Source organism: Triplophysa rosa, linkage group LG24 (genome assembly GCF_024868665.1).
Source record: "Triplophysa rosa linkage group LG24, Trosa_1v2, whole genome shotgun sequence".
Classification (NCBI taxonomy): Eukaryota; Metazoa; Chordata; class Actinopteri; order Cypriniformes; family Nemacheilidae; genus Triplophysa; species Triplophysa rosa.
The window spans coordinates 3704675-3732360 of NC_079913.1; the positions used below are offsets into that span (position 1 = coordinate 3704675).

The 27686-nt window shown below is 38.9% G+C and overlaps 1 protein-coding gene across 5 annotated transcripts; it reads left to right on the top strand.

The window, feature by feature from the left end:
• Positions 1–880: 880 nt before the first annotated feature.
• kcnc2 (potassium voltage-gated channel, Shaw-related subfamily, member 2) lies at positions 881–27123 on the top strand. Of its 5 annotated transcripts, none has more exons than XM_057324685.1 (5): positions 881–1704; positions 18250–19180; positions 20546–20716; positions 23476–23597; positions 24427–24537. In XM_057324685.1, the coding sequence occupies exons 1-4, from the start codon at positions 1150–1152 to the stop codon at positions 23583–23585; spliced, it is 1767 nt and encodes a 588-aa protein (XP_057180668.1). In that variant the 5' UTR covers positions 881–1149; the 3' UTR covers positions 23586–23597; positions 24427–24537. The 5 variants fall into 5 exon arrangements, with proteins under 5 accessions (XP_057180668.1, XP_057180670.1, XP_057180666.1 ...); XM_057324687.1 differs by having other exon boundaries at positions 23505–23597; XM_057324683.1 differs by lacking the exon at positions 23476–23597 and having other exon boundaries at positions 24427–27123.
• The last annotated feature ends 563 nt before the right edge of the window (positions 27124–27686 follow it).

The following is a 27686-nucleotide window of genomic DNA, read 5'->3' on the forward strand; positions in this document are numbered from 1 at the left end:
AATCACTCCATTAACTTCAGACTGGTGGCGGTGGGATTTCTGCCCTATATAAAAGAATCTCAGTTTAACTTTAACTGTGCAGATCTTTTTAACAACAGATTGTGATTAAATTACATGTAACAATTATGACAAAAATACACAAAGTAGAGGAGACTATGGTTGGTACTGCCTCAAAAAAGAGGTTTTACTATAGTTTGACCTCTTGACAAGCTCTCATTATTCTTTTAAGACATTGTTTTGTGATACACTAATCTGCTCAGAAAACATAATTTATGAGAAGTTAAGTGGAGTCCTCTGGGACATGGAAATGGCATTATTTCCCTGAACACAGTATTATTTACAGGTACATTGTTCCATTACATATAATAATCAATTAAAAATTTGACAACAAATTTTGACAACATCCTCTTTTCTCTGACAAATGTTACAAATTCCGTTAGATGGGAAAGTGAATTGTATTCATTTGAATAGAAATTAAATTTGAATTATACCTTATGAATAATAAATGTATAAAATGACTAATTCATTTTACTCATTAAAATAAATAAATCTGTCGGGAAAATAATTGTTGAATAACGTCTAGAACCTGTTTCTGAGGGTCCAGATTTGAGAAGTTTAACCCGTTGATAGGGCGTCATATTTATTTCGATATATTTAGGGGCGTGTCCCAGCGCGCGCGTGTGTGTGGGGGGGAGAGAATACATTCTGTATTTGTGCAGAATGTTTATATGTAATTTTCCTGTGCTTTGGCAATGTAAAATTTGTTTTATCATGCCAATAAAGCTTCTTTGAATCTCTTTGAGAGAGAAAGAAGGGGAGAGAGAGAGGGATTGTGTGTGAGAGAGAAAGTGAGAGTGTATATGACAGAGAGAGAGAGAGAACGCGCGTGTTGCTCTGTTTGCTGGAGCTGCAGGTGATGATGATGATGGGTCGATAGAGGAACGAGCTGTTGCTCTCGCGCCGCTTCTCTTCACCTGTCCGCGCGCTCACTGCTGATTGGCGACGCGCTGAGGCAAACCTCACCCGCGGGTTTTTGGTTCGATCCGTCAGTTTTAAATGAGTCTCACTCTGAACTCTTGGAGTACTCCAGCATCGCCAGAGCACCGCAGAGTAACATTACTCCCCTCGCGTCATGTCTCACTCTGAGAGATGGGCAAGTTCGACGAGCACGAGAGGATAATCCTCAACGTCGGGGGCACGAGGCACGAAACCTACCGGACCACGCTGAAGACCCTGCCCGGCACGCGCCTGGCACTGCTCGCCTCCGAGTCGGACCTGGAATCCGTTCTGGACCGGCTGCAACAAGTCCCGGGCTTCATCGAGTACAACGCGCGCAACAACGAGTACTTCTTCGACCGGCACCCGGGCGTCTTCGCCTACGTGCTCAACTATTACCGGACCGGTAAGTTGCACTGCCCGGCGGACGTGTGCGGTCCGTTGTTCGAGGAGGAGCTGTCCTTCTGGGGCATCGATGAGACGGACGTGGAGCCGTGCTGTTGGATGACCTACCGACAGCACCGGGATGCCGAAGAGGCGCTGGACGTGTTCGAAATGAACGTGGACAACGACGATGAAGACGAGATCGGAAAAAGGCTAGGCATCGAGGACGTGCTGTCCGCCAACGGGACAGGCAGCCGGTGGAGAAAGTGGCAGCCGGTGATCTGGGCCCTGTTTGAGGACCCATACTCATCCAGAGCCGCGCGGGTAAGAGCGCGCAGCGCGGAGTCGCCAAACGGTTACGCACGGCTCCTTTAGGCATTTGCCGTGGGCTTTCGGTGTTGAAATAACTTGACAGGAATATCGAAACCGTGCATTAGTAAAGATGAGTCTATTTTGTTTGTTAAAGATGTCGCGCGCACAAGTTAACGTGTGCGTAATGCCTATGCCAGTTTTACATCTTTAACTAAACATGTTACCACGGGTAGAACAAAGTCTAAAGTTTAGAATTGAATTAAAAAGCACAAAACTGAAGGCTAGTCGTATATATGAATAATTACAATAAAGTGCAATCTTGTTTCAAAAACTGCTGTGCCAAACCACTCAAAAACCACAGTGGCTGAAAAAACGTTAATCCATCTTAAATCATACTTTAATTTCACAGATGTTGCAAGCCCCCTTTAAAATATTTATTACTTTAAACATAAACACAATACAAAATAATCTTTTTTCTCTTATTTAATTAATGAAAATATACCTGGTATATGTAAAAATTCGGTTTTTAAAATATATTTACATTTTTATAGTTATGTTTCCAAAACAAATCTGAGTTCTATTTCTATTAAAAGAAGCTCTTGGGGTCGTTTGGGTTGTTGTCAGTGGGCAGACAATGAAATGGGTTAAATGTTCCAGTCCTGAATGAGGATTTAGTTGATTTTACCTGCAGAGAGCAAACAAGGAGATGCTTGTCAGGGCTGTTGATCAGATCAATAACTGTTGCTCTAGACTTCTAATTTCTTTGTCTGCTATCTCTATTTTTAACAAGGAGCTGTGGGTGTGACCTTGGTACGAAAGGACACACAAAGATAAAGATTCTTTGCACTCTCCTATCTGTACTCATTGTCTAGAAACATTCGATTGGACATTGGGTTTGGATGTAGATGTTGCATTTTCATTAGATTCAAGATTCAGATTCAGATATTACAGATACATGTCATTATCCTGAATACATTTTCCAGAATTCATCAGGCATATTCTAACTGTTCCCTGTGTGTTCACATGATGCCTTAAACGTCTTTTATTCCATCTGTTGACGTAGCAGAGGTGATTTCAAGAGCTGTGTCTGTTGACGTGTGCGTGCCTGTGTGTTTTGATGCCAAGCGTGCCATTGCCACTTAAGAGGTTAACACTGGCACACGTCTAAAGATGCTGTTTCCATGGTGACCTTATCGCACATCGGCCGCCCGTGTTCATTCAGAGCAACGATAGATTTCAGGAACTCGCTCAAACACAAATTTCCAAATCCCTTATGTGCTGTAAGGGTTTGTTAATTTTCTCCAGTGATGTTTGAATACGTGTGTGTGTGACATTGAGTTTGTGTATGCATGATTCATGCTCTGGGAAACACAACACAGTATATGCAGAATATGTGTGTTTATGTGGGCACAGATGAGCCAAATGTTGACGCTGGCAGCTGATGTCTTTCAGCTTAAACTTTGCTGTCTGTCATTTTCTTTAGAAGGCTCGTGAGCGCTGGTTGTCTTTGTTGGTTTGGAGTGTGTTAAGTTGGTGGGTGTTTATGTGGGATGTACTGTAAGGACCCGTGTAATGTACTTGAGCATGGATGGTCACATGATCTTTTGAGAATGAGCATGCCACATGTTGACCCGCGTTTTCAGTCGCGACTCCAACATTTGCATCTTCTTCCATGTCCTGTTTATAGGCACTGGGTGTCATTTTAATGTGAGACAGTGATTACAGATCTGTCTTTCACACTGCTGACAGGACACCGTGAACCGCTGTAGGTGTAAAACGCGAGACAGACGTGTTTGCATCTTTGAATTTCTTCCATCTGCTCGGGGAGTTAAACAGAACGCAGGGTGCCATGTTAAACGCACGACCGCCAGAGTTGTTGTTTTACATACTGGTGGACGAGGGAGGGTCTGTGAAGCTTCTGTGAATTCGTGCAATGAAATATGCACAAACAGTAGCATTTGTGTGCTCGTTTCGCAAGACTGTCTTTTGTGCTGTGATAATTGCATGCTTGTGTTTTTCTGGATGTGAACACGCTTTCAACTCCTCCACTGAAGCGGTCCAGGGCTTCAAACGGCCACACAGGCTTAATGAAGCCGCTCGGACCATCGGGGCCAGTTACACAATTTTTTACTAATCACTTCTTAAACTGAAAATCAAATCTTGTGTTTAGTGATTTAGCGGAGGTGTTTGTATGAGGATCTTCACTAGCGGACATGATCTCTGACAGGTTAATGTTGGGCACAGAACTACAGAACAAATTTGTTCTAAGATGTTAATAAAATCGTTCTGCTGATCTTTTGACAAGGAACCTTTCAAATACCTCTTTTTCTTAAAGATTTGACAATACTCAATTTTGCAAAAGAAAATGTAATGTGTTTAAGAGCTTTTTGTTTTGAAAGGATGATGAATCGTGTATTAAAAGTAATCATCTGTGATTTAGTTCTTTACTCAATGAAAGGATATTATTACTGAATAACTGAAATTGGTGGACAGGTTTTGCAAAATGTCTGTAAGGTAACAAAAAATAGTAAAAGTTGTCATCATTTACATTCATATGTTTCAACAATTACACTCTCATTTGATTCTGTTTTATTTCTCCCAAATAATTTAAAGAGAAACATCTGAGACTAAGTTCACACAATGACACAATTGAGAAAATTGCAATAAAATGTTCCTCTGGGAAAGCAAATGACAATCACAGCAATAACCATCCCAAAGCTATACCAGACAAAGAGAGATTGACAATAACCCTGATAAAAGAATACAAAAGCAGACACTAAGACCATGACAGAGCCAAAACAGCATATAAAAATAGAGAAAGACATGATTAAAGGGGAGAGAGAGCGAAGTACACGGAGACATTAAGAGTGTAAGTTTCACGTCCCCGGTGAATTTGAGTTGGGCACACACTGCCCTTGAGCTAAACACAGCTGTGTGTGTGTGTGTGGGCTAAGGATGGAGCACTTGATAGAGACAACGTCCCATTTTACCTTCATACAGGTTATTTGTTCACCTGAGTTTTAGAGAGGTACAGCTTCTGAAAGTCTTCCTTGTACCTGTTATCGCTGAAAAGGTACAAGACTGACCTCTCCATCACCTCCCATCAGGCTCGGTGTGATAAGAGAATGCTCTATTTTTACTCTTCAGAATAAATTTGTTTTATACACTGACTTAATGTGAACGAACAGGCTTAATATTAATAGCCAGAAAACAAAGTTGTGAGACAAGCAGAAAGATGAGACAAGCACTGGACTAAAAATATAAAAGACTGGGAAAGGATGCAAAGATGGAGGCGTTAGAGAGCTTCATCAGACCACTCCCTTTTAGAAATATAAAACAATGAAATAATTCACCAAAAAAATGAACATTTAATGACCCTCATGATGTTTGACTTTCTTCCAAGGAGCATTAAAAGATGTGTTCAAGAATCTTTGCAGGTTTTTTTCATTGAACAGAAGCATACAGTGACTTCAAACACAAAAACATCATCATCATAAAATATGAACTGTGCAATATATAGACATGGAATTTCTCTAAAAAAGAAAAATGTTGATGATGTTTTTGCCATAGTATTTATAATATATTCACTGCACATTCACGTGTCTTTGTCTGGCCTTCCCATTAAACAAAAGAACAACATTACATTCTTTATTTCACAGAAGGAAGTCATAAATCATCATCACGAGGACGGAAGTGTAAAATGAATTTTCAAATAATCTGGATTTGGGTAAATTTGATGAGAAATGTTTCATAATTCATATTGAGATCTTCAATAATATTGACTTTTGATTGCAGACTTGACAAATTTAAGCTCAGTTTGTGACATTTTTGACATCTCTTCTGATCTCAACTCTTCTGACCAATACTCTTTAGGACATATTTGTGACATTTCTTGGTAGACAACGTGAAGAAGATCACTTAGTGTGTGTGACTGCTACTTCTCCGTTTTATGATATTTTTTGGTCACTGCGCAGTCTTAATGACCATATCGTCTTCACTTAGCTATTTATATTCTTATTTTGGGGTTCACCATTGAGGATGAAGTGTGTCCTTTCTTCTAAGTCGAGTTCTGAACATAACGTGTCTGACTTCCACACTAAGAGCTCTGAAAGTTAAAACTGGCACACTTTGTGTCATCTGCATGACCCGCCTGTCCTTTCCGTCAGGTGCTGTAGCTGAATCAACTCGACTTCGCTGTAAACAGCTCGCGTTTCTCCCAGAAAGCTGTCGAATGACTGTGAGCAGACTTTAGTTTCACTTTTCTTCCCAAAACATTCACCCTTTATAATTATAACTATTGTGTCAAAAGTTGAATGTCACTCTGTGTGTCCGTACATGCAAAGTGGCATAGTGACAGTTTAAACAATTTGCCTGCCACCCTGTAATTACACAGAAATATTTATGACATAAAAACAGTCATGATGTGGTGTGATTTACTCTACGTGTGGAGTGAGTCATAAAGTGGCTGTGTTGAATGGTGACATTTAAAGCCCTTCACACTTCGGTGGGGTGTAAATATACTCTATTAAGTGAAGACCTCTTCAGTTTACTTCGGTACGCCGCCGCTGGTAATTATCCTGTTGAGTTGAGTTGAGCTGCTAGTCCTGGTTTAACTGCGCAGCTCTATTAGGAGTCACTCGTGCGGAGTGGAAAAGATCTCCTCATCTGAATGACACTCAAATGCAATGAGACGTCTGGCTGTTAGGAAGCGCGTCTCTGACTCTGATGTACTAGACAAACTGTCCGGCTCTCACACATGCTTTCTCTGTATGGCCATCTGCACGGTGACTCCATTCATTTCATTCATGAGAAGTTTTTTTCTTTTGAGTTCAACAAAACAAAGAAAGAAAATAATAAAATCATGCAGGTTTTGAACTTTTGGGTGAAATATCTCTTTAAGGCTGTTGTGGCAATTTTAAAATATGCCTTAATTATAGAATTCTATATCGACTTAACCCTAAATACTGATTCACACAGACGTTCATCATAAATAATTTAACTTTAGTTCATTTTTTTATGTCAGCATCTGGTTGTTTTATAGTGAGTTAGGGTAGACAATATTATAGACCATTCCATGCAATTCAACAAAAATATTGTCTTAAATTTCAACGCTTCACCGTAGAAGACGTTTATCTGCTTTCTCCTGTTGAGAAATTCTAGACTGTGATTTTTGTTCCCATTTTATCTTGGTCTCTATAGGGCTGAAATGGTTTTTACTAAAACATTCAGACATTGAAATAGATTGTTTGAATTGATTCACCGAAATGATTTGCACCTACCGGCACCAATACCACTTTAGCAAAAGAAGTTGAAATTGGTGGCAGTAATCAATATAAATTAAATGTGTGTCTTCATTACATTATTCAGGAAATTCTGTATAATGGCCAAATAAAAAGCATGTGAAAGTTATTCTGGAAACATTCACACTTCTCATTCATCATCCCCCTGTAAACCTTCTGACTAATAACTAGGGTTGGGAATCGAAAATCAATTCCAATTTGGAATCGGAATCGAAAGGCTAGGAATCGGATCGGAATCGAAAGGAATAGGAATTGGATACTTGAGATTAAAATTTGAATTCCTCTTATCAATTCCTGTGTGCATATTTTCAGAAAAGTACATGCGTTGCATGATCTGCTGATATCTCAATAAAAGCCCTTATGAAAATTATCAATATTTTTTACTATAGTAAGCATAGTTTAGCTATAGAATTTGCATTAAAACAGAGGAATCACAAATTAACCATAGTTGCATTACAGTAACTGCAGTTTAACCATGATGTAGTTCAACTATGACAATACAAATTGTAATAAATCAGAAAAGGTGTGTTTCTATGTGTAAATATACACAAAACGGTGCTCATAAATATATATATATATATATATATATATTGCATACAAGTCAATAAGCAGGCTAAATGACCATACAGGTTGATAAATGTTTTACTTCAACTGTGGAATCGAAACTGGGAATCGATAAAAATCGAAATCGATAAGCAGAATCGGAATCGATAAAATTGAAACGATTCCCAACCCTACTAATAACACTAAAAAAGAACTATAAATATGATTTATAGCTACTGTATAGCGCTCAGACTATATAGCTTCTAATCATGGGCAGGCGACATATCACATATGCCGGAAGGGTGCTATAAATAAATCAAAACCTAAGAATATAAGATGAGAGATTTGGTTTGGTTTTATAAAAACTTTAGTAGCAAAAGCGGTATTGGAGTTCAGTTTCATTTTTTTGATTTGATTAAAAGTGCCAATTTCAATGAATCAACTCCATTGCGGTGATTTGTTTGCATAGTCTCTGTGTTTTATTTTTCATATGTGCAGAGCGAGAACCATTCAACCCAACATAGAAAACAATTGAAACGTTTTTTAATGATGTCATCCACTTCTAATGTGTCCTGATGGCTCTGTTTGCTTACTCTTTCAAATACGTATTCAAAATGTATTATGTTTGAATTCTTTTCTTTGTTGTCATATAACCTCACATTAAAATGACAGAATGAGATCGCATTGATCTCTCTCTCTCTTGTTTCCTGGCAGCGCGCCTGCTGGCACACATTCTTCATCCTCATGTACACAAACGCACTCCGCCATACAAACACACACACATATCAACTGTAAGTCGACTGATCCATTTGATAAGCAGTCCATTCATTTCAATAAGACACACCTGACAGAAGATGTTTGATGGATTTACATCACCTGACCTGTGAATCCAGTAATGTTGACAGCTGGCTGTCATGTGTCGGGGCGAGCGGGGATGGGTTGCGTTAGGTTGGTGGGTCAGTTTGACTGGAATGACAGCCGCGGTCGGATCACACAAGTACTTTCTCAGCATGCTGTACACATCTGCTGTTTGGAGTAGTTTTACTGGAGAAATGAATAAAATGTGACCAGTCAGAACTGTGCTGTTGTGTGATCCTGTTGTTTAGGGTTAAACATAGATTACATTAAAACAGTATACATTGTGGCTGGTTGATATATATTGATATTAGGTATGCACCGATATGTACATTTTGGCCGATAACCGATTGTTATTGAACGTTGGAAGCCGATAACCGATACATTGGTCAATATACATACAAATATTAACATTTTCTGAGACTGAAAGTTCTTTTTGTCCCCTGAAAATCATGTACCAAGCCTACTTTACACTGGTTAAAGATTCTTTTAACTTTTAAACTTTTCTGGTATAATGTTTATTTAATAAACAAATTCAAAAATGTTCTTCCAGAGCAACCCAGAAAGGTGTTCTCAATAGCCACAAGTCTAACAGGTCTCAAGACGGAAAGCATTCAGACAGCAGTCTGATTCAAACAGTATGCTTTTGTTCCTATAATATACGCGTTCATAAATATCTACATACTACAGTACATCAACAATGTTTTGCTAATAACAGTAAGTGAATGATCACGACAGAAAGACATGCTGTACTGGATTTTAACTGTGAGCAGCTTGCAGCTGAAGTGGTTCAACTTGAGGAAATGATTTATCGGCTATAATATATCGGTCTAAACTTTATTATCGGCTGATACAATAACATTAAAAATGACCATTTATCGGCCGATACCGATATGACCGATAATTTATCGTGCATCCCTAATTGATATATTTTAACATTATCATATTTACTATATAGATTTGTTTATTCCTCCTAGTTATGAATTTGCTCTGAAATGACTTGAGACTAATATCTTTTTTCATTTTCATTTTATTTAAACATGAGTTGTTGCTACATTGATATCTACAATTATATACATGTGTGTCGTGAGTCGTGACAGACATTTGTTTAATCCATTTTTGGTAGTAAATCAGAAATGCTTTTAAATTATGACTCGAAATTCATGACTCAAGAAGTGTGCACAAACCTAACAATGCTGTTTTTACAAACCCAAAATGTTTAAAAAGAAAAAGTGCATTTTGTTGTTTTCAATCCTTGTGGTGTTTAATTCCATATCGGCACCAAAATATGATATAAATATTTAATATATTGCCCAGCTATAATGTAATGTATTGTATTCTTCTCTCTATACATTCAATACGTTTCTTCTTTTTTGTGATTTCTTGTTTATCTAAAGCTGCTTTGAAACAAGTGTAATGTAATGGTTTTTGACAGCTGTTATGTTATTGATGGTTTAAGAATGAATACATGTTGAATTCTATGTTGTACAATGTTACCTTTAAGATATGTTTAAAAGAAATAATGTACCTAAACATGAAAATGTCCTTTGTTACGGGCTTTCGTGAAACACACAGGAAATGTTTTACTGTGGCTTTCACTGTTTAAATTGTGGTCTGTTCCTCGAGAATCTCCCAGATTGAGATTGTATTGGGTATATCTGACATTTCCATTTGCGGTCCATTTAATCTCATTAATGTCTAGAAGAAAGCATTGAGATATTAAAGAGATGTCATGAGTGATCTGTCTTACTGGATAGCACGATTCACATGGCGATGTAATGACGCTGTGGCGTTTGTCCGAAGTGTTGCTGTAATTCATGTGTTGTGATGTGATGTGTATCGGTGGAGTTGTGAGTCAGAACACACAGATGATGTTGCGTTTCATGCTGTTCTGTCAGTTCCAGCCTCTGACCTTGAGTGGGTTTGGAACAATGAAAGGGTTTGTCTGAGTTCTCGGGGTGGATTCGTTTCTTCTGTGTTATTCTGAGAGTCTCGGCTGAACTCGAGGGATTTGAGGGAATGTGAGAGACGTGTGCGGTTTGATTACGGCCTGAAATTCAGAAGACCAGGGCAAGGGCATCAGTGATTCAAAACTTCAGTGAGTGAGCCCCTCGGGATCTGCCTCTCTCTCACTCCTCATTCTGTTAGACCTCCCTGATTCTAGAGCTCAAGCGTGTCTGCGCAGGTCTGCGCAGGTCTCGCTTTAATGACACAAAAGAAAAGTGTCTGATGTGACGGTAATGTTAATTCGGTTCTTATAAATAAAACGTTTATGCAAGTTCAGTCAGTTAGTCCTTCCTGTACTGAGGATGAGATGAGAAGTTGTTGTGCTGATTGTTTTGTAAATGCAGGAAAAGGGTCATAAATATATGTAATATGATTGTGTCTTTCTATTAATGTTTCTAGAGCACATTTTCTCTTCACACTCCACCGTTCTCACGACACAAACTCCCATTCATTATGAATTCTGTCTGGAGCGGATGGAAAGAAATGACGGTAGATTTTCGCTCTGGCAGTCTCGCTCATCCGACCATCCGTCTTTCTTAATAATGGAGTGTGGAGAGATCCCACCATCTATATTCATTTAGCTAAATTACCCCCAATCTCACTGTAAAACAGCACTATTCATGATTCATCAGCTAGCCAGCGGCACACACACACACACTCGCTGTAACCACAGGAACCGGCGCGTGAGACACTGCATGCCTCTACCTCTCAAATGATGTAGCGTTCCGATGGAAAACAAACAGACTTTTAATAAACAGGCTGGAGTCACACAGAGGTGACATTTCTGTCTCATTCTTTGTACTGTTCTTCTTTTAGAGATGGACTTTTAGTTTTAAAGGAATGCTGTTCTTCATTTACTCAGATATTTCTCCTGAGAAAAAGAGTCAGAAATCTCACAAATGTCATAGAGTTTGAGAAGAGATGTCAACAATGTGTCAAACTGAGCTCAGATTTGTCAAGTCTGCAATCAAAAGTCAATATTATTGAACATCTAAATATCAACTCAAACATTTTTCATCACATTCACCCAAATCCAGATTATTTGACCTCTACAATCTACATTCATTTTACACCTCCATACTCTTCATGTGTTTCAGAAATTACACTCTAATTTGTTTCTGTTTTATTCCAAATTTAGGGCAAACATTTGCCTGTAAAAGAAAAAATACTAAGCAACAATGAGAAGCCAAAACTTTAACCTAAATACACACTTCATATGTGTGATTGTCGTTCTAGTTGCCTTTGGGTACGACGGCACCGCGCTGCCACACCTGTCCTCGTCTACCAGGCTATCTCTATGACAACTTATGTAATGCGGTCACCATAGCAACAGCTGAATCCCTAGCCTTGGCTCCTTGTGGGGACCAAAGGCAAACAAAGAGAAAGACGATGATGCACCCAGATAAAAAGTGACGACAAATGGCATCTGAAAAGGACTCAAAAATGAATTCGATGAAGTGCCTTATAGTCTGAGTCACGTGGTCCTCGCAGCAATGTCAAAATCTTTGAAAGTGCGATCGCACCTTTTGTTTCGTGAAGTATTAATAGTCGAGCAGAGGCGACGGCTGCTATTTCAGGAAGAGTTTTCTTAAGGGTGTGTATTTGTATATGTGCGTTTCGTACGCTTCTGATGTTCCCATTTGGGAAAGAAATGACAGATTTGTGCTAGCGAGGTTTCTGGAAGTGAAGGATCTCGTGTCAAAGATATGACGCCTCTTCTTTTCATTATTTCATCAGGCAGAAATGTGAATTCATTCATCTGGCATATGCCCAGTCAATTATGTTTAAACACTCAGCTGTGTGTTGTTTTCCAGCCCGGACATCACCTCCCAGTTTCAAAAGAGTCAAGAGATGAAACACTGCAGAGATTTTTACTTCAAAGCTCTTTAAGTCTAATAATAAATCCAGACTCGTGAATGTTGGATAGTAAAAATAGAAATTGCATCCTAGTGTCATTTAATTTAATTGTCTTTTTTTTTTTAGACCTGAATGACATTTTTTGTGCCTCATTTCTTTTTTTGGCAACTTTAATAAAGCAAAAGAATTCACTACACTTCACCCTGGATAAAAAACATCTGCCAAATGCCTATAGTAAATATTAAAATAAATGCAAATGAGACTTGAGAACTCTGAGACTTTCTGAGCCGGTTTGGTTTGAACGTGAGTGTGATGACAGTGAGTCTAAAGCTTGATATCTTTTCTCTTTTCACATTTTCAACTTCGTCTGAATTATTGAGATGAGAAGTGGAGGCTAAGAAATGTTTCATATTCTAATTTTACATCATCTGTCTGAGTTTAATCTGTCACGAGAGAATATTACAGAGGGACTGTGTTAATCTGTCTGGTGTCATTTCCATCTTTTCTGGCTTTCATCCCATGGACACGTGCACGCGCACACGTGCGAGGATGACCTTTTATTGTTCAGATGTGCGTCTGTGTCTGTCTGTGTGCGCATGCGTGTGTGTGATGTCTGCTGGCGTGTGGAGGGAAATCCCTGAATTTGCTGCCAAACACAAGCTTGTTTCCCCCCCCACTTCTCTCGTCCTCCTTACGGCAGCAAGACATAAACAGAGACGGAGCTTGAGAGGGTGCGGTCACCATGGCACCCCAACATGAGCACAATGAGAGTCTTTGTGAAGACAGATTTGATGTGCACTGTTTTATAGCGTACAGAGAAAAAGAGTGTCTGTCTTTAAAATGTGAAGTTTATGTTATATTTACTGTCTAAATACACAGTCCCGGTCTTGTTGCAAATGACTCGATAGATGCTGTATTGTAGTGAACACATTTTTTGTCTGTTCACTTTGCTAATTATTCTGTCATCACTTATTCACCCTCATGTCATATCAAACCTGTATGACTTTCTTTCTTCTGCAGAAGACAAAAGAAGTTTTTTGAAGAACGTTGATAATCAAACAACACTGAACTTTATTGACGTCCATTGTACAAACACATTTCTCAAAATATCTTCTGTTGTGTTTTACTGAAGAAAGAGGGTTTTTGGGTGAACTATCCATATCCTACAATAACATGCAAGAGGTTTGTCGAAACTGTTTGTGGAATTGTGTAAGGGCAGTTTAGATTTTTTTTTACCTTTTTTTAAGTCGTTTAACAGCACCTCTGACTTTTGCTGTGAGTGTTTATGTTGTGCAATATTTTCACAGCTCTCTTCTGTATGATTTTTCATGGCACGCGTGTCTGTGTCATTAGAACAGGAATCCCGCCGTGACATCACATACACGATGAAGGCATCTGCCATTACCTGCAGGGACCCCAGCAGGAGCGCGCGCGCGTATCAGAGATACCATGTTTTCATACATTAGTGTTGTGCAAAGTAGATGACATCACCTGATACGAGGTTTGTGAAGTTAGTGATAAAACAAATGGCCAGTACGACCATCGACAGTACCATCAGTATCTGTTTTCCTGGAGATTAGGTGCATTTAAAAAATCTTTTTTTTTTTCGGTATTCACCAAATATGTACGGTAGCTAATACTGTAAATAATGTTTGGATGTGTTTGCTGTTTAGTGTGTAATTTATACTTATATACACTAAAAATATTTTCAAAATAGAATGCAGTTGCATTAAAGAAGTAAACTTTAATTAAACTTTTTAATTAAACTTTAATTTGAATTAAACTTCAAAATTTGCCACCATTGACTTTCCATAGTAGGAATAAAAATGGCCATGGAAAGTCGGTGGGGGCAAATTTGGAAGTGTACTCCTTCAATATAACAAGATTTGTATCCCTACTTCAAGTTCATTTAAGTAGTTTTATAAATTATAAATAATAAAACTAATGTGTTGCATTGAAAGTTTTTAAAAATAGCCAGCTTGTACTGTAAAGAGTATACATCATGCACAAATAGTTCAAGCGGTGTAGCAGCTATGCATTTATTTGCATGCTAAAAGTTTCTGCTTGTTTCTTTTTCCCCTGTCACTTCTGCCCGTCGGCTCAATCACACAATCAGGATCTCAGCATGATGGTGATGATGGTCTCAGTGTGCTAGAAACAGAGAGAGAGAGAGATGACTGCAATTTAAGATGCTCTCATTTTAAAGACAGATCTAAAATGTTGATATGATGTGATGGAGTTCAGATGACCGCTTGCTGATCTCTCAGATCTAAGACGAGCGAAAGAGCATGAAATGAATTAAACAGCATCTCTTCTGGAGAGAGGAGGAGAATATTTATAATGCGCTAAACAGAAAACCTCCATCGGCATTCACACACACAGGCCAAAACTCCAGTGAGCTTAAAGAACAGTTACCGCAAATGAAAATCATTTTTAAAGAAAAATCAAAGGTGCGGTCTTTAATTTCTCCGTTATTTCTCTCAGCCATCAATGAGATTAAATGGAGAGCAAATGGAAACGTTTGCTTAAGTGTCATAAGCGTCTCAGATATTTCTCCTGAGGAAAAGATTCACAAATGTCTCCGTCATTAGAGTTTCAGCAGAGTCTTGAGCTGAGATTTGTCAAGTCAACAGGTGACTTGCTTTGGCTCCGGGCCACAGACACTTTCTTTGTGTGAGTGACCTACATAAGATCATCCGTGGTGAGTGTGGAATGTTCCTCCGTTCCTGTGAAATGACTTCCTGAGGACCAGTAGACGTGATTTATGAACAACAGACACACTTTCGCTCGCAGACACACGCGTCTGAAACTTAACCTCAGAGCAGATTTCTTCTGAAAGCCATTAGCGTCTCCAGTTTTCTCATACCCTTCATGTGACATTCATTGCTTTCTCGCTATAAGGCTGACGTATAAACGGATCTCTTATATCTGCTCGCTCTGCATTAGTCGGGTTAACACAAATGTGCCTGTCAGTGATGATATTGGAGTAATGGTGAATCATAGCTTTGAGACAAAGCGTTATCATCTCGCCATCGACTGGCGAACAAAACCGTAATGGAATTCAAATAGTCATCATAACACCTCTGGTGTTATCAAACATGAGAATTGAGATTGAATCTGGGGGTGAATGTGTGGATGTTAGTTCACCTTTAGAGTTTGATTGTACAGGTAACATCCGTCTGGTGGCCAATAGCTTTGTTTTATTTATTTGGCACTTGGTGAGTGTTTTTTGTTTTGGACTGTGATTATATCTGTATATCTGAGATTGTTTGTATGGTATTTGTGTCTGTGGTGTGCGCGCATGTGTGTTGTGTGTATTTATGAGTGTGTGTGTGTGTTTGGAATCTGACACACCAGGGTCTTGTTTTCGTGGAGCTTTGCCTGACACTGTTGCCGTGGAGACAGTGCAGTGTCCGCCATATGTTAAGATCTGGGGGTCCTATGAGAACCGTCCGCAGGTGACCATGTATAGCCAAACACAAACACTCACACCTATTCATAAATATATCACAGTTCCACACTTTCTTTTATGACCGTCAGTCTGTTTCACTGCACACACACTTTTGATCCATTTAAATACAGACTTAAATACAGGGTATAAAACCTCCTTATCCCCTCAGACTTCTTACTGCAATCAATACTGATTCCAGCCTTTTCTTCAAACACACACACGTCTCATTCTCTTAAGGAGGAGCTCAACAACTTTAAACAGATTTTTCTATCACTCAAGACAGAATAACAATGAGATTTTCCATTCGCTGTAATCTGTCCAACAGAACTGACAGATCGCTGTCTTTTGTACACTAAACAGTGTTATTGCTCCCGGCGAGAATTTATTGATTAAACTGTTGTTTTTTCTACTGAACTAGCTTAAAACTTCATTTGTAGAGTATTGTTTGTAGATTCACAGAGCTTCCACGCTGTCTGTTGTCTACATCGACTGCTGCTTTTTAAGGGAACATCAAAACTGAATCGTTGTAAACTTTGACATAACATCCTAGAATCGCAAGAACTGTGTGTCTTTTTTCTTTAGAGTTTTACCCAAAACAAATATGCTCTTCTTTTCAGAAGAAAAGAAGGTTGGGTAATTGTTATAATTTACCGTAGTAAACACACCCCGTGGAGATCACTGGCAGCCGTGTTCACCCGTATTAAACCTCACATTACCGGCGACTTGTGAAGGAACTTGTGAAGCCCGCCGCAGATGACAGGATCATTAGAAAGCACTTACACGTGTATCACACACTCGCTAGACTAAACCAAGACCCTGTTATCCTGCATGTGGATGTTGTCTGATGCCATAATGCTGTGGTCCTGATGATTTCTGTTGGTTTTGTGGAGATTATAGCCCTCCAGATGACTTAAAGCCTCATTAGGACACCAAAACAAAGAGAGAAAAGTGAGAGACGAGCCCCTTTGAGACGCTATCTGGAGGGGACAGGCTGTGTCCCGTGTTGATGTCTGAACACATAATTGAGTTGAATGTGAAGTTGTGTTATAATAGCGAGTGTGTTGTGTTTGTGGTGATATGTTGACAGAAGGGGGTCCAGCGCTGTTGTGTGGGCTGAACGCTGCTGCGATTGATGTCTGACTCACTCATTTGCCGTCTTTTATTGACATTAAATATCACAGAGCGATGACCGGCCAAGACTGCGCTGTTTTGTGTGATGTCCCTCACATCATCTTGAAAACCATATGTGGCAATACTGTAGTAGCAATGCTGTTGAATGAAAGGGTTAGTTGACTTAAAAATGAAAGTTTGTTGTCAGTTTAATCAGCCTCAGGCCGTCTGAGATGTATATGACGTTTCTTCAGAAGAACAGTAGAAGATTATTAAACTTCAAGATATTAAAGCACATTCAAAAACAAGGGTTGTGCCGAAGTGCTGTAGAATTATAAAAACTACAAAGCAGTAGAAAAAAATAACATTTAGCAAAAAACGAACCGAGTACAATAGAAAATAAAACTTAAACTCCCTTTATGTTTAAACTCCCTGCAGCTCATAGCGATATATTGACATTTTAGTCTGCAGGAAACTGAATGTTATTTACAACTTTAAATTTGTCAGTTTTATGACAGTATTGTTTACACAGTCCATTTTAATGTTGTTTTAACATGATACATGGCTTACTTTTGTCACATTTTGTGGCACACGTGTGTGTTCAGTTGAGTGAACTGAGGGAATAATAAGAAAAATGTTCTTCCTCTCACATCTGATTCATTTCTGTGAATCGGTTCATTTGGGTGATTCGTCCGAATGAAGAGTTTGTTCGAATGGTTCGTTTAAATGAAAACAAAATTTTCAAAAAGTGTTAAATAATAATATTTTATTGTAGTGATATACAATAGATTATTTTAATATAATTGGTAAAATGTACTTCTTGCATATTTAGCTGAGTTAATATATATAGTAGTAAATGAAACGGTGGTGTTTTCTATTTGTATATGTAGTATATGTGATATTCTCTTGTGCATTTGTGTATTTTTGGTATTTATATGAAACATTTCAAATGCTGTATAGGGCTGTCATGCTTACTGAGATTCACGTTATATTTGCCACATTCCTCTCTAAATATAATACAGTAAGTAATATCATGTGAAAAAAGGTTGTAGTTGCCCCCAATAGATTTAGGGCAGTTTGTTTTATTAGTAACTTCTATTTTCTAAAGAATAGCTTGACTACAGCTGAACCTTACATTATGAGTATTGACTTTGATAAGCTACAGTTTTAAAGTAATTTCCCTGAAACTGTTTAGCAAAGCTTGTGTGGATTTATCTGACACATTCCATTTACTCTGTCCATGAAACACTGCAGTTTTAGTCCTCGCCAAATAAAAACAAGGACAAATGGCTATTGAACAACAGTTTAAAGACTGAGAGCTCGCAGGCTACAAATAGATGTTAATGGATGCCAGCGCCATTCAGGCTAAAGGAGAGCGGCCCTCTTAAATATAGTCACCGTGTGTAAATGCTTTCTCTCTCTCTCTCTCTGCAGTTCATAGCGTTCGCCTCTTTGTTCTTCATCCTGGTTTCCATCACCACCTTCTGCCTGGAGACACACGAGGCCTTCAACACCATCATCAACAAAACAGACAGCCTTCGCAACGACAGCTTGACGGACCCAGGCCAGCAGTACGAGATCGAGACGGACCCGGCCCTCACCTACGTCGAGGGTGTCTGCGTCCTCTGGTTCACTTTTGAGTTCCTGGTGCGTGTGACGTTCAGTCCAGACAAGCTGGAGTTTGTCAAGAGCGTCTTGAACATCATAGACTTTGTGGCCATTCTGCCGTTCTATCTGGAGGTGGGCTTGAGCGGACTGTCCTCCAAAGCGGCCAAAGACGTTTTGGGGTTCCTGCGCGTCGTGCGATTCGTGCGTATTTTGCGAATCTTCAAGCTGACGCGGCATTTCATGGGCCTCCGAGTCTTGGGACACACGCTGCGCGCCAGCACCAACGAGTTCCTCCTGCTCATCATCTTCCTGGCGTTGGGCGTCCTCATTTTCGCCACCATGATCTACTACGCCGAGCGGATCGGGGCCAGCCCGAACGACCCGACGGCAAGCCACCACACCATGTTCAAGAACATTCCCATTGGTTTTTGGTGGGCCGTGGTCACCATGACCACACTGGGGTACGGAGACATGTACCCCCAGACATGGTCGGGTATGGTGGTGGGTGCGCTGTGCGCCCTGGCGGGCGTGCTGACGATAGCCATGCCGGTGCCCGTCATTGTGAATAACTTTGGCATGTATTACTCCTTAGCAATGGCGAAACAGAAGCTTCCCAAAAAGAGAAAGAAACACATCCCGCAGGCTGTGCAGACTGGTTCACCCTCTTACTGCAAAACTGATCTCAGTACAGCCTGTAACAGCACGCAGGGAGATCTGTGTCTGGGACAAAGCGGAGGACTGGAACGCCATCGCTCAGGTTAGAGTCATAATGTTTTCATATTTGAGTTTAAAGTGTCTGCAACACGAAAGAAGATATTTTGATAAATGTTGTTAACAGAAGAGCACAGCCCCCCGTTCACTTCGATTGTAACCAATGCAAGTGAATGGGGGAACATTCTTCAAAATATCTTCTTTCGTGTTCTGCGGAAGGAAGGAAGTCATACAGGTTTGAAATGACAAGAGAGTAAATGAATTTTCATTTCGATGGTGAACTACTCTTTTAAGTACTTAATTTAAGTTTAAATGTCTTACCCCATTGGCTGATATTTTCTTGTCTTTTAAGTATAAACTCGGCTACCTTAATGAATTTCATAAAAATGATTTTTTTTATCGTTCTTCTCTATCTTAGGTCATTTTGTTTATCAAGTAAATGTATTAAAAATGTTTATGACTTAGCCTTTTTTTTAAATAATTTTAAGATATATAAAACAAGAAATCATTTGTCATTTAGTTTTATAAAACAAGTGTGAATTTAAGGATGAACAAATCTTTTTTGTCTTTTTACGAATGTTAGCCTAAATAATATAAAAAAGCAGTGTTTTCAAAAACAGTAATAAGATCCACATTTAGTCCCTATTTACAAAACTTACAGTCTCGTTTCTACCATAACGGATCAACAATTTTCATGACGCCATTGGCTACTGGCTATTTTAAAAAGGTTAAGGAGTCACTCAATACGTCTCGCCCTAACTTTCTGTTTTAATGGCAATGACGTCAATGCATCAAACAAAACTGCACATTTCAATGCACCTCAGTAGTGTTTAAGAAAAACGCAGGAACAGATTAGTTGTGTGTATTTCATTCAGTTTTTTTTCCTGCCCGGTAAAGGCTGACGGCATTTTGAGATATTTCTTGTAGAGCTGAGCATAGGGGTGGTGCAGATCTAGCATGGCATCACCGCTCGCCTGTTGCCACGGAGATAAGGGGTGCGATGATGTGTTCAGGAGCATAACAAGCTCTAAGAAAGACTGAAACAATCTTTTGTACAGATGACAGTGAGAATGGCCATATGTTTACTGTAAAAAAATCTTACTTTTAGATTTAGTTTGTAAGAAAAGATTTGAATGTAAAATACAGATATTACTCATGATGGGAATGCTGGTTGTTAAAAGGTTTGAAATGCCTGGACATTTAATACTGAAGTGTCAAAACTAAAAAAAGCTCTCTCTCTCTTTCACGGGTGCACACCGAGTTTCGATGACTCGTTGTATCGACCTAATTTCAGTCCTATTTCAGTCCGTTGATTGACCTCTCACCTCGTCTCTCGCTGGGCTGTGTCCTAAATAACCAGATGTTGTTCTCCAGCACTCACTCGCCCCTCATTCTCTTCATTTCCCACCAGTGTTGTCTGCAGACTGCAGCGCAGGAAGTGACATCACCACATCCCCAGAGGAACGGAGACCCATGCGGCACTCCAGCGTGCGCGAGCAGGACCGCCGTACGGAAGCGACGTGCTTTCTGTTAGCAGCCAGCGATTACACCTGCACGGCAGACGCAGCTATTCGTAAAGCAGGTATATTCTGCTCGGCCAATCACAGCCCTCCGTTGTGCGTCACTTCCTGTCATCATTCTACATGCACTGATAACCCAAGAGTCTAGGCGAACCTCATTCCATGATGTACATTTATACATAATAATTCAAGAAGTAACAAAAATGTTTAGCTAAATGTGTGATTCGTTCATTGACATAAACTTTCACTTTTGGATGGAAATGGTGACAATTTTAACTGTTCAGAAGAACAATAATGAGATTGAATATACGATCATTAATATTTGGAAATATGAGCATTAATTGTTGTTAAGTTATCCTTTAAACAAGTCTGTGACCTATGTCTAAAAGTTTTTATCCAGAATGACCCGAAACTGCCCAAAGTCCACAAGGTCAGGTTGTGTCACAGCCAGGCGTTTCTCCATCACGACCGGCGTTAAAGGTCATTTGAACGTTATCACAAAATAAAAACATGCATAGCCAGCACCCTTCCACATGTTAATATATGAACATCCTATGACAGTAAGGTCACGCTAAATAATACACTTTGATGTGTAATGTCACACAGATTTATGAATTGCTGATGCATTTTGCACGTTTTCCTATGCAAATAACATGCATGCTTAGATTTCAGTACGATGAAAACAGCATGCTAAAGGTTTCCGGATGGTATTTCGAGGATTTTTGGAAGTTTGGATCTCTGCATGATTTTGGTTAATATTACCCACAACCCCTTGCAACAGAGGGGTTTGCTTGATTTTTTTTAATTATACAGAGTTAATGAATATAGCCAAGTTCCATAATAATGCCGTTACATCTGTTTATTTATATTGTTGGTTGATTATTAATTCATTATGTGTAGACAGACAAATCCTCCTGAACTGTTTTTAAGCAACATATATCACAAAGAAGCACATGGTTGAGACAAATTTGACCAAAGATGATCATTGTGTTATGAAATAACTTGATATTCTTTTAACTTAAACTTTAATGGAAAAAACACATTTTAATCCTCATGGAGTACATACTGTTAAAAATATATTTAGATAAACGCATCTTACAAATGCACAAATGTAAATGCCCTGAAACTTTCGCACAGTTATTGTTGTCATTTCCATCCAGTCTGGTCTTTGTTAAGTCATGTGATACAGTTATTTTAATCTCATCATCATGATCAGAGCTGTTGTGGTTTAGTCTTCTGGGATAGTTGTTTCTTAATTTAGACCTTTATAATGCCTTTGTATGTACAGTTTAATGATCTGAGAGTTACATTTTGTTTGAAAGTTGATTTCTCGCACTTACTTGAGCACACGATTACACAAAAACCTGTTCAGTGATCAAAATGAAAAACATCCCAGACAGGTGTTTATTTTCAAGTATTAAATGAAGCATGGACACACAAACAAAGAGTCATAACTTCTGTAATGACCCACATTAAAAATACTGTAGTATGCTATTTTATTTACTATAGTAAATTGTGTTTAAACATACCTTAGTAAATATTTAAATATGGTACAGTATTCGCTTCACCTTACTAGTAAACTTCAGTATTTTTCATGTGAGAACTGTGAATCTTGCATTCTGATCGCTGGACACTGTTTGTGGATGTGATTGTATTACGTAACGTTGTGTCTCACGCCCGTCTCAGCTTACGCCCCGTGACCGTGTCCCACCAGACCCTGCTGTATTTCTCTTGTGTGTCTTTGTGCTCTTAATGTTGCGTTCTCTCACGTCTGAGGGCTTTGAGAAATCCCGAAGCTTAAACAACATAGCAGACTCGCCGGCTAACGCTCTCCGTATCTCTCTGCTGGCCTCGCCCTGTCACATTATACGCCATTCCCCTATCCCGTCTATCTGTTGAGGCCACGCCCACTCACTCATAGAACGTAATGTAAATACTGTGGGTGGAGCTACACTTTAATCTTTCTCTGATGTATATACTATAGAGATTACTCATATAATTGTGCTGTATGTAGAATTAGACACTGTAATAAGAAATATAAATGTAACTCACATTGTGCATTTGTGACTTTATTGTAACCTTCCGGGACCCAGCAAAGTTTTTGAAATATATTTTTTTCTTTTGTCTTTGTTGTGTTTTTAACAACTGCGTTTTGGTGGCCTGAGTACGTAAAACTTGTTTCAAAGTGCAAGTAAAAACATTTCAGTACATCAGTTTGTTGTGTATTTTAGTGAAAATGGGAGTTTATATTAAATAAACCAAAGTTCCCAATGATGTTCAATATTGTTTCAAATGATTTCTTTATTTTTTTGGGAAGGGGGGATATGCGACGTTCTCATACATTTATCTTTTCTTTTGGGCAACTTACAGTATAATTCATTGGGAGTATTTTATTTAAAAATCATAAGAATGAATTGCTGGGTCCCAGGAACTCAAAAGACACTAGCTAGAACACATGTATTCTAAGGGAGTAAGTACAGGTAGCAATTGCAGCTTTTAGGTACATCTGACGTGCTTCTATAAACAAGACGAGAGGAACAAAACGAGGAAAGTTTGACCTCATGTCTGTGTTTCAATGTAACTGTTTGTGTGTTGTATAAATGTTTATGTTCTCGGTGGGCTTCTTTGTTCTCGATGGACATGTGATGTGACAAGCCCCTGATCTCTCGCTCGCTGCTGAACTGTTCATGTGTGCATGGGCCGTCTGTCTCCAGCTGTGAGGATGCTTGTGTGAAACGGATAAAACTTCCGGTAATGTGCACTGTTCGGCCTCGATGCATGACGTCCGTCTGTTTTCACCGTCTCTGTCCCCGTAATGAAGGCTTCACGACGCTGGTTGTATACACACAGATAACTGCTCAGAGGTTGTGTTCACGAGATTCAACCGAGCAGAGGGGAACGTTGTGTCTTAAGGGGAGGGGACGGCCCTGAAGAAACTCACAGGTAACCTCCTCGTGCTGTGTGATGTTACTGGGGTGAGAGAATGACTCTTATCAACACCATTCGGACAGAATTGGTCTGATTCGGTGTTGCAGTCAGAGATGGTTGGTTCTTTAGCACGAGTCAATGTGAAATTTTACTTCTGTAATGTGTTTCACGTTGACTTGATATGAAGGCATCAATGATCATACGTTTTGTTCATGGTTACGTAGTCACTAGTAGTTTGAACACATGCCTGACAAAATCCATCACTCATTCAAAACTACCGACAAACAGCTCACCTCACCCGAGTCATTCATCTACATCCTGTGTACAGTGTTATTAAACTGTGTGATGTTCATCTGATGGATTCTCATACAGATTGAACTCGGTCGATTGTCCTCAGCATCATGTGAGGGAATCTGGAAACGGGGAGGTTGCTAAGCAACTGGTGTGGGGAGATGCTGTCACGCATAAACTTCATTTAGCACTTTGCGTCCACACCCTGTACAGCATGTTACCTGAAATGAGCACTGTTTGTTTATCTGAATGATAATTTCTCATTGTGCACATGCTGTAAGTGATTAAATATATCTATATTTATTTAATGTTTAATCTATAAATATTTATAATTAATTATTGGGTAATATTTAGAGGAATATGATGTTGGGGGGAATCTTACCAAGAAATGTCCGGATCATATTTTACTCCATAATAAATACAAAATGATATAGGCCTATATAATAAATAATATTTATATGTATAATAAATGATGTGTATATTTGTTTTTATGATTTTAGATATTGTTTCTTTAAAATCTTTAAAATTTCTACTGGTGTGATTGCGTTTGCAGCTACTGTATCACCTCTGGCTGATGTACAGTTTATATCGGCCAGAGACAGGGAAGGCGGGGCCAGCAGAGACTCAGATGGATTTGATGAATTGGATTGGACTGTCTGGAATAGAATAACCCTGTGATTGGACGGTTGTGAACATGGACACATGAACAGAGAGCTCGCTTACGGATATATCGTCTGAATGGACGGCTCACAGCCTTTGGAGTTTCCCGTTCATTCCATGTGGAAAAAGACTGAAACGTGGACAGTGAGGCGTATCCGGCTTAAAACATATTCAGAGTCGCTCTCTGTTAAATGTGGCATCTGTATAAAATCACATGGTATCTCACCTATGGCTTCACCTTCGTGTCGGGTAGCAAATCGTGCCCCTTCCTCGAACCCCTTCCAAATTCTCTGTCAGTGCAATAAGTGTATTAAGATGTGTAGAGGCACACGTGTTCAAAAATGAAGTATTCGTGTACCGGCTATACTACAGAGTAGAGAGAGAGTAAACATGCGAAGTTTAATAAATGTGACCCTCTGTCGTTTATGCTTTTATTTCCTTTTGTATCTCTGGTGGATTCATTGTTGTCTCTCTTGATGTGTATGCGTGTGTTTGTGTGGATTTGAAGGAGAGGTGTTTATCCCTTATGAAAAATAACCATGATTTTATTATAGCAAAAGTGTAGTGACTGTTGCAGATTGATTGCAATTTGCTTTACTACAAAGTTTTACTACAAATAGCATGGTTAAACTATGGTTACTGTCTGTACCATGGTTTTACTATGGGATCTGTGGTTTGTTGGTTTTATTTGTAGTAAAATCATGGTTCATTTTTGTAAGGGATTGTATACTTTTAAGACCCCATGAAATATTTGGACAGGCACAGGTTCTCCAAGGGCTCGTGCATTTTTTCTTATTTGAAATATCCGATGGCCTTTAGTTTGACTGTATTCATGATTTGCTACTGCTGTTGTTGGCTGGGCGGTTGTGTTGAGATATTTTTTTTATTTTAGAGGAAATTTTGTTTGATTTAAAGTTTTATGTTCTGTGAAGTTGTTGTACTGCAGACAGTGTTGGATTGTGTTTCTGGACTGCACATTTTAAACAATAAAGTTTGTCATTTCTTTAGGACAAATTTGGCAGATATATGTAAAATATTCGATGAGATACAAATTTCCCTGGTCCACCATGGTTTGGACAAACAGCCGTGATGGATGGCCAGGATGCTCGAACAAATTTGCGGAATTAACATATAAATAGCTTATTAATCGTTGTCTCTGCATATTAACCTGGAATAGGGAAACAAAATGCATGCTTCATTTTTAAATGTATGAGCCCTTGAGAATGTAGAAAACTGAAACATGTCCGTTTGATTTCATGGGGTCTTTAAAAGTGTGTTGATTTATTCCCATCCCTGTTTTTTGGTAAAATGGCCCAGTGCAACAATCAGATGTGACGTGCAATAATGATTTGAAACAAAGCCGCACCGATTCACACTGTGATTTGAATTGAGTCTGTGACAGACGGAGCAGCAGATCTTCTCCAAACACACACGCTGCTGCTCTAATGACAACCTTTCTTCTCCTTCAGCCATGTAGAGATTACAGCTGTCACTTCAAAGTGCGTGAGCGTGTGTGTGTGTGTGTGTGTGTAAGAGAGCGAGAATCTCATGACACCTTTTAAGAACATGTCCGAAAATCAAAGAAAGAAACATTATTTTGCTTAAAGCAGAATATCGAACAGGATTTCTATTTAATATGGCATAAATGCCACCATAAAAATGATTTGTACAATAATTTATAGTTTTTATATTTTTTATTAATATTTTAATTACTTTAAATTGTATTTAATATATTTTTGTTAATGTAATAAGTAACAGTTTGAGGGGAAAATGCATTTATTGCAAAAATGTTGAATTTGAGATGAAATGTGACTTGAATATGTTCTTGACAAGTTTATGAGACCGTGTGTGTGTGTGTGTGCGTGCGTTCCCAGCACCCACAGAACTTAAAGAGTTGTGTTGTTTAGTATTATAGTATTGCTATTATCTGCTGCTTAATGAAGTCAGGGCACCGTTTCAAAAATCAATGACAACATGTAAAGGTATATATTTTTAGATCTTGATTTGTGTGTTTCGAAGAGTCCAGCAGTGTATTTGTACGTCTGTGATCTTGATGTGTTGTATTGTATCGTGGAGTCGTTTGTCGGCCTCTTTGTAGTGCATGCAGAGACACGTGGTCAAATGTAAAGACAACGTCTGAAAAATATGTACAGTTCAATGCAATGTGAGACAGATAAACATATTAACATTGTTTAAAAAACACAAACAAAAAGCTTTCTTTTCTTTCTGTTTAAAAAACATTTATTTTAATACCTAAAGGGAACAGATTACTGCTCCTTCATAGCTCATGAGAACTTAATGACGTTAAATTATTACCCTGTGTGGATTTTAAGATGGGTGCCAAAATAAATATACATCGCTTACAGTATGTTATATGTGTGTTGTGAGAGGAAAAAAAACAACAGACACATTTGTTTGTGACATTGTGATTAGAACTATAAACATGGATAGTATGGATAGATGTTGATAAAATGTTTCAGTTTTTGTTGAAGTCACTCAAACTTTTGTGTTTAAGCACAGCTAGAGCTCTACAGGAGACATATGAGATTAATCTGAGAAGCAGACTTGAGCGAAACGTTTGTCTAAAAAACAACTGAAATATTAAAGAGATTACGTTGTCTGGGAAAATGTTGATAAATGAGTTTATATTGAAATGACAAACATTTGATATCATCTCATTTGCAATAGTTTTTCTCCTGCAGCACAAAACACATTTTACATTTCTCAGTTGTTTTTATATTGTCTCATCATGTTACATGCAACAGGCATGTTTCCTCTCACCGGTCCAGCGATGCTCTAGATGTAGGTCTCTATGTAGGTCTTCTTCTGTCCCGTCACTACGGACACCGTTGCCATGGTGGGGAAACCGAACAGCAGGGGGTGAGTTTGTGTTTTTTAGGCCGCAGACCTCCTGTGAGCTTGTATCCATAACGACCAGGGAGTTTCCGTATCCATAACAACTGCTTCCATGCACAAACCCGCTATCAACACAGCCAAACTGAAGAGCATCAATATTGCATCATTGCAGTTTCTCTGTATGAAACGCTGTGATCTGCTGTGCACACACACACACTGAAAGCAGCACAGCATGTTCACAAGTAGGGAACGTAGTTAATTTACAGGAGAATTAGTTGCAGTTGTGCAGTTAGACAG

What these genes read in the sequence shown, in the direction of transcription:
- kcnc2 (XM_057324683.1), top strand. Translation starts at nt 1,150, where the DNA reads ATGGGCAAGTTCGACGAGCACGAGAGGATAATCCTCAACGTCGGGGGC. An exon ending in ACTCATCCAGAGCCGCGCGG is followed by an intron (nt 1,705 to 18,249) that starts GTAAGAGCGCGC and finishes CTCTCTCTGCAG; the next exon opens with TTCATAGCGTTCGCCTCTTT. An exon ending in ACTGGAACGCCATCGCTCAG is followed by an intron (nt 19,181 to 20,545) that starts GTTAGAGTCATA and finishes ATTTCCCACCAG; the next exon opens with TGTTGTCTGCAGACTGCAGC.